Source organism: Falco punctatus (genome assembly GCF_963210335.1).
Source record: "Falco punctatus genome assembly, chromosome: 1".
NCBI lineage: Eukaryota > Metazoa > Chordata > Aves > Falconiformes > Falconidae > Falco > Falco punctatus.
The window spans coordinates 37,551,934-37,559,092 of record NC_137580.1 but is presented as its reverse complement, the minus strand read 5'-3'; the positions used below and the strand labels follow the sequence as shown (position 1 = coordinate 37,559,092).

At 62.0% G+C, this 7,159-nt stretch overlaps 1 protein-coding gene across 5 annotated transcripts in view; it reads left to right on the top strand.

Moving 5' to 3' along the window:
- LOC308056528 (dedicator of cytokinesis protein 2-like) overlaps positions 1-7,159 on the top strand; it is a 77,278-nt gene that overhangs the window by 60,738 nt on the left and 9,381 nt on the right. For 3 of the 5 annotated variants that reach the window (XR_013924862.1, XM_080372084.1, XM_080372083.1), the window contains 11 exons: positions 1,467-1,565; positions 1,861-1,955; positions 2,567-2,645; positions 2,767-2,867; positions 3,092-3,150; positions 4,021-4,169; positions 5,420-5,505; positions 6,070-6,226; positions 6,554-6,594; positions 6,844-6,934; positions 7,011-7,130. Coding sequence is in view for 4 of the 5 variants with exons in the window: in XM_080372084.1 (XP_080228210.1) it covers positions 1,467-1,565; positions 1,861-1,955; positions 2,567-2,645; positions 2,767-2,867; positions 3,092-3,150; positions 4,021-4,169; positions 5,420-5,505; positions 6,070-6,226; positions 6,554-6,594; positions 6,844-6,934; positions 7,011-7,130 (1,077 nt within the window). In the remaining variant the exon portion in view is untranslated. The remainder of the gene's footprint in view (positions 1-1,466; positions 1,566-1,860; positions 1,956-2,566; positions 2,646-2,766; positions 2,868-3,091; positions 3,151-4,020; positions 4,170-5,419; positions 5,506-6,069; positions 6,227-6,553; positions 6,595-6,843; positions 6,935-7,010; positions 7,131-7,159) is intronic. The other 2 variants (XM_080372086.1, XM_080372085.1) reach the window with 1 other exon arrangement.

Sequence of the window (7,159 nt, the reverse complement as noted above, 5' to 3'; positions counted from 1 at the left end):
GGAAGGTCTGGCAGCAGCTGACCCGCCAGGGCTGGAAGGGGCCTGTGTAACCCTGTGACTTTGTGCAGTGCCACGAGGGTTTTTCCTGTGCACACTAGGGTGGGTAGTGGTGCTCAGCGCTGGGCACTGCTAAAAATGGGTCTTTAATAATAGGAAGCGTCGGGTGCTTTCATGGCCGAGTGTTCACACACACACCCACACACCCCACCCTGGCAGTACCAGGCTTCCCACCACGCTAGAGTGACCTGACCAACCCCCGGCTCTGCCCACCCCCAGCACACCATGGCGCTTCTGAAGGTGGTTGGTTTGGTTTGTATGTTTCCCAGCAGGTTCTGGTGGTTGTGTGCAGGGTGACAGCACCCTTGTGATGGTGGCTGCTGCTGAGAGCAGCCAGCTTTTCCGCTGCTGTGCTGCGGGCTGGACCATGGTGCTGCATCCCTGGGTGACTTTCAGTGTGGGGTGACTCCTGGGATACAGACTCCTAAAACATCACGTGAGGGCTTAGAGCTGCTTTGCACACACCCAGCTGTGAGCTAGCTGTGGTGGTGTCTCCTTGAGAACTGCCCCCCCCCCCCCCCCCCCCCCCGGACTGTACCTTCTGTCCAGCAGCAGCCATCCTTCGAGGAAGCAATGCTTTATAGTATTTCTCTGAGATCGGTGCCACAGCTGGCCACTGCCTGAATGAGCAGAGCTCAGGACATCCATGGCAGCTGAGCAATGCCCCCATTCAGTGACCCAGGGCCCTGACTCCATTGGCTTTTTGGGCTTCAGTTGCTGCTCAGTTCCCAGCAGAGTTTCCTGTAGCTTTGTCCCAAGAGCAAGTCTATTGCAGGCTCATCTGTTCAAAGTATCACCAAGAAAAAAAATGTTGCACTAATTAGCTAAATGGAAGATGAAACACTGGTGAGCAGCAGGTGGGTGTTGACCCTCCTACCCATGCCTCCATTTCACCAGCTGAGCACAATCTGGAGTTCAGGCATGGCCTTTTTCCCCATGCAGAGACGGGCATCCTGGTCAGCCCGTGCCACCACTGTGCTCCTCCTCCCAGCAAAGGGCAGGAGTGGAGCTAATGGCTCCATGTGGGACCCTTTGCTAGGGGCACACTATAGACACACCAGCCTCCAGAAAGAAGCTGCTTGCCATTTTTCAAATGCACTTACATCCACAGATTGCCTTAAACTACCTTAAAAATTACAGATGTGTGCTCCAACTGATATGCTATGTAACTACACCTGTGTCCTCCCCAGCATCACGGCAGGCAGCAGGCGTAAGAGCTGTCCTGCCCCTGGAGCAGGGTGTACGGGGCCGAGAAAGGAGGGCTGGCTGCAGGAGCCAGGGCTGAGTGGGGCAGAAGGGGGGGACCACGGCAGGCAGAGGGCGAGGGTGCGGACCGGACCGTCTGCAGGAAGATGGACAGTTGCTGGCTGCGGGGCCTTGGCAGTGCCTGACCAGCCCCTCTCCCCCAGAGTCATTACGTGGCCTGCATGGCTGCCATCCTGAGCCAGATGGACAAGGACCACTACAGCTCCTACATCAAGGCGTTCCCCTCCCGGCCTGAGCTGATGGTGAGTGCTGCCCCCACACAGCGAGACCCGGTCCCTCCATCACTGGCACCTGCCTCTCTGCCTCAGGTGTCAGCTGGGGCATCCCAGTGGTCCCAATGACCTGCCCACACCCAGGCACCTGGCACTGGTGCCACCTGCCCTGGACCTCGTCACAGCCCACAACCCTGCTCCACAGAGGTGAAGCTTTTGCTGTCAGGTGGCAAGGGCTGCTCCCAGCCTCGGTGCTCAGCACAGCATCACTCCAGGAGGGCATCATGGTCAAGCTTAGCTCCTGACATCTCCTCCTCCCTGGCAGGACTTCCTCATGGAGACCTTCATCCTCTTCAAGGACTTGATTGGCAAGACCGTGTACCCCTCCGACTGGATGGTGATGAACATGGTGCAGAACCGGTGAGGAACTCTGGGCTGGGAGGGACCTGCAGGCGGACATTGGGGCTGGATGTGAGAACCCGAGGGACCTTGCTGGGGCATGGGGCATGTGGACACGGGAGCACAGCTATGCCAGGCAGCCTGAGGCCGGCTTCACCCCCTCGAACAACCCTGGGCCCATGCTCTGACTGGCTCGGGGCAGCTCCAGGCACTTCCTGCTTTGTCCTGGGACAGTCCAGCCCCATCTGGGAGCTGGGTGGCAGAGCTGCTCTCTGCAGATCTGTCAACATAGCGGGGGGCTTCTGGCAGCCATTGGGAAGCTGGCACTAGATATCCCATCCCTCCCACCCTGGGTGTCTGTGCAGGGCAGGGATGCCAGGCGTGCCGCACTGGTGCACCTGGGCAGTGTTTGGCTGCACTACAGTGGGCAGAAAGCTGGAGTGTGGATGCGGGCAGGAGTGCACTGCTAGCCCCAGCCCCAGGGCACTGCGAGGCCTGTCCCCCACCCCACCACCCCGACCTTGCCATCCCTGGGAGCCGCCAGCCCGGAAGCCACTCAGCCCTGCCTGTGGGTGGTGGGCAGGCAGCACGGCTGCCCTCCGCTCAGTACCCCGTGGCCACTTACCCCACAGGGAGTTCCTGCGTGCCATCAACCAGTTTGCCATGACCTTGACAAAGATGTTCCTGAATGACAGCAGCTTCGAGCTGCAGGTGAGCAGGTGTTGCCCCAAGCTGTGGGGCTGCCTGTGCCCTGCAGGAGCCAGAGAGGGGACCCAGCCTGGCCCCCAGCCCCACCATGCCACCCACCCTCAGCCACGTGTTTTCACTGCAGCTTTGGAACAACTATTTCCACCTGGCCGTGGCTTTCCTCACTCAGGAATCGCTGCAGCTGGAGAACTTCTCCCAAGCCAAGCGCAACAGCATCCTGGCCAAGTAAGTCACTCCTGCCTTCTCTGCCCCCGCCCTACCCTGGCCTGGCTGCCAGCAGCACCCTGGGGCTGAGCTCTGCAGCTGGGCTTCAGGTGCCCACCCCAGCCTGCTGCCACGCTTTGGGGTCAGGGATTTCGGGATGAGATGTTCAGGCTGTGCTTGGGCCCCTGGCCTGGATGCTGTGCCCCAGGCTACAGAGCAATGCTAACCAACAGCCATCCTGGCAGGTATGGGGACATGAGAGCCACAATCGGAGCTTCCATTCGGGACATGTGGTACAACCTAGGTGAGCCGCAGTGTGGCCAGCAACGAGGAGGCTTGGCGAGTCTCTGCAGGCTGGTTGGTGATCATCAGTACTGTCCCCAAAATAGGTGCTGGGGAGCAGGATGTTGCTAGTGTGGGGCGTGGGAGCCTGCAAGTGTGTGAATCTGCAGGCGTGCAAGCCTGTGGGACATGTGAGCCTGCAGGGTGTGCAAGCTGTGAGATGCTATGGGATGTGCAGTCTGTGGGATACATGAGCCTGTGGCATGCACACACCTGCAGGTGTGCAAGGCCATGGGTGTGTGAGCCCACAGGTGCTGTGACCAGTCGCAAGCTCACACTCCCTGCGGGCAGCCTCCCCTCTCCGGGCTGGCGTCTGCCTGCAGCCCTGCCTTCCTATTCCCCGGTCCTGCCTTGCCTCGTTCCCCCTGCACTGTGCAGGTCGCACTGCCTCAGCGTCCCAGGGCCAGGCAGGCAGGGAGGGTGCAGCATCTCAGGTCTCTGCCCCACGTCCCAGAAGATAGCAGGGAGCTGCAGAGAGTGTGTGGGGCAGCCTGCAGGGCAGCAGTGATGGGTGCCTGCAGGCTCCTGCATGGGTTGTTCACATGTGCCAGGGCCCGCAGGACACCAGCACAGCCCCAGCTGATGGTCCCATAGCCGATCATTGGGTGTGCTGGCCTGGCCGTGCAGCGTTACCTGCCCACCAGCACGGCTGCCCTGGAGGAATGCCTAGCTGTGCTGTGGTTGCCTAACCCAGGTGTGCTCTTCCCAGCACCTCTCCCCCTCCTCTTCCACACGTTGCTGCCCATTCGCAGCTGCAGGGTCCCAGGCCAGGGCTGGCCCCAGGGAGCAGGCTGCGGGAGCCCCAGTCCCCAGACCTCCCTGCCCTTCCCAGGCCATCACAAGATCAAGTTCATCCCAGGCATGGTGGGCCCCATCCTGGAGATGACGCTCGTGCCGGAGCTGGAGCTGCGCAAGTCCACCATCCCCATCTTCTTTGACATGATGCTCTGCGAGTACCAGCTGACTGAGAGCTTCAGCCGGGTGAGTGCTCAGGGCTGTGGCCGGATCCTGTTCCTCACCCAGGCTGGACTGTCCCTTTCGGGGTGGGTGGAGGTGATGCCTCCACCTCTTTCATCTGCCTCCCCTCTTTCATTCTGGGATGTGGGGCTGCAGGAGGGAGGGATGAGGGAGCTGGCAGGGACGTGAGGAGCAGGGAGAGCTGCCAGGCGATACAGAGGATTTCCCAGGGACTAGCAGGGACAGGTCAGGTGTCACCCACTCAGCTGGTCCCGGCACTGCCTGGAAACAAGAACACAGTGGGAGCGGGGAGGTCTGCATAAACCTCTACATTTCTACTTGTCTTCCCTCTTTGCTGTCAGTTTTCTCAATGCAAAAGGCCTTTCCAGGTTTTGACCAGATGGCATTTGTCTCTTCTGAGCTGGAAGCCTTTCCCCCTGTTGGGGTGTTCCATGGGAGGAGAGGGGCTGGGTGCACTTGGAGCTGCAGGTGCCGCGGCCCCTTCCCCAACCCCCTGCTCCTGCCCGGGTCTGCAGCCACAGCAGAGCTCCGTCGGAGGAGTGGTGTGGAAACGGCTGGGCTCAGAGGGCCTGAGGTCTTCACCGGCAATGTCCACAAGCCATTGTGGCACAGGTGCTCTGTGGCTCAGGAGCCGACCATGGCTGTGCCCCTGACCCAGGGGGAGAAGGACCCCTGAGTTTGGAATGGGCAGACCCTGGAGGCACCCAGCATGGAGGCAGGGGGTACCAGTAATTAGACGTCTGGTCCAGGCCCCCCCTTCCCATACCATGCAGTTGCAGGATCCCCCAGGCTTTTGGGTCCATCAGCTGCAGCTGCAGCACAAGAAGGCTGAGCATCAGCTGGGAGATGGGGGGCCACAGGCAGGCACAGCCCTGCCACTCCTGGCAGGGAAAGCTGTGGCTTTAGGGGGCACAGGGCACTTCCCAGAGAACCCCGGGGTCAGCCGGGCCCAGGCTGCTGGGGGACAGCAACAAGGCCAGCACAGGAGCGGGATGGGGACTGGGGAGCAAGTCAGGGACCTGGAGGACAGGAGACAGACAGACAGGGACCCCTGTGCCAGGCAGTGCTGGGGGAAGGGCCTGCAGCCGCTGAGCCTGGGGGCTGTTTGGGCTCCTGAGCTGGCTCCAGCTCCTGCAGCCCCTCCTGTCCCAGCGCTGTGGTCCCCTGTCCTGGGGGGCTGCAGCTGCAGCAGCCTGGGGCCGAGCTCAGCACGCCCCTGGCTGCTTGGCTGTGCTCATGCACATCTCTTGCAGTTTGAGGATGAGATCCTGCGCAAGCTGGACAGTGAGGTGGAGGGCGGCCGGGGAGATGAGCAGTACAAGCAGCTTTTTGAGAGCATGTGAGTATGCGGTGACACCCCTGCAACCTTCTCTCTAGAGCACAACCCTTTGCTGTCTGCCATCCTCCTGCCCCAGCTGAATCTTGGCCATCCCACTCCTCCTCACACTGTACTCTGATCCAGGGCATGCCTCTTGGAGAAGCAGGGCCCGAGAGGAGGAAGGCTGCTGCCTCAGCAGCATCACGTGCCCCTTGCACACCACATCTGCCCCAGCCAGCCTGCCCCTGGCAGTGCCCCTTCCCCAGGAATTGCCCCTGCCCTGCTGCAGGTGATGCCCCTGCCCTGCCCAGGCTTTGTTCCTGCCCCGTGGTGCCCATTGTGGATTTGTGTGCGGTGCAGGTGGAGCTGTCAGGTCTCTGCTCCGAGCCTGATGTGCCTGGTAGGGGTCAGCGGGGGGCTCGCTCTGTCTCACTGCACACCGACTGCCGCTTTTTGACCCTCGTTGGGGGGGCCTGCCTCCCCTTCCCAACTCCCTGCACCTCAGGGGAGGTGAGCCGGGGGGGGGTGGTGGGAGTGTTGTGGAGCTGAGCATGCCTGAGGCCTGTGACCTTCTCTCCTCCCCAGCCTGCTTAGCTGCTGCCAGAGACACCCCAAGCTGGCCAAGCCCGGGGAGAACTTTGTCGCGCTGGTGACTGGGCTCCTGGAGCGGCTCCTCGACTACCGGGCTGTTAGGAATGATGAGAACAAAACCTACAGCATGAGCTGCACCGTCAACCTCCTGGTGGGCACCCGCCCCATGCCCCCAGTTCCCCAGGGCCAGCAGGGCTCAGCCCCACATCCCCCGATACCCCAGGGGCTGTGGTGCTCCTGGCACAGTGGAGACGGGGTACAGCGTGCCAGACCTGGTGTCCCCCGGGAGGTGCTTGCTGGCAGGCACTGTGCAACGCCCTGCTGCCCAGGGCAGCCCAGTCCCTGCGTGGGGATGGTCCTGGCAGCACCATGACCCAGAGCAAGGCATGATGGATGGGAAGGGGGGGGGGAGGGGGGGGCGCTGTGGCATGAGCCCCCTCCTGGGGCTACTCAAACGGTTTCGTCTGCTCTTCCCCAGAACTTTTACAAGGAGATTGACCGCCAGGCCATGTACATCAGGTGAGCGCAGCCCCAGGGAAACCGGCATTGCCCTGGGGGGAGGGGGTCACAGTACCCTGAGCTTCACCTGCCCGCCACCACCCTGGCCCCAGGCAGGTGGGATGGGGTGGCCAAACGGCTGGAGGGGCAGAGTGCCAGGAGCTCAGCCCCCCCGGCTAGCAGTGGGGGACATACCCCGCTGGAGGAGCAGGGGCTGGCCCCTGAGCCATGCCGGCTGTCGTGCCCCGCACACGGTACCATTGCTCCCAGGTACCTGTACAAGCTGAAAGACTTGCACGTCAGCTACGAGAACTACACGGAAGGAGCCTACACCCTGCTGCTGCACGCCCGGCTCCTCAAGGTGGGGCAGGGGTGCTGTGGGGGACGTGGGGGGCTGCAGGGGCTCAGTGTGATGGGCTCCTGCTGCTTCTGCACAGTGGTCAGATGAGGCGAACACAGCCCCCATGCAGGGCTTGCACAGCCCCAGCCTGCACACCCAGCGCCAGCTAAAAGAGGCTCTCTACAACCAGATCATCGACTACTTTGACCAGGGCAAGGTAAGCATGGCCGTGTGCCCCAGCAGCCC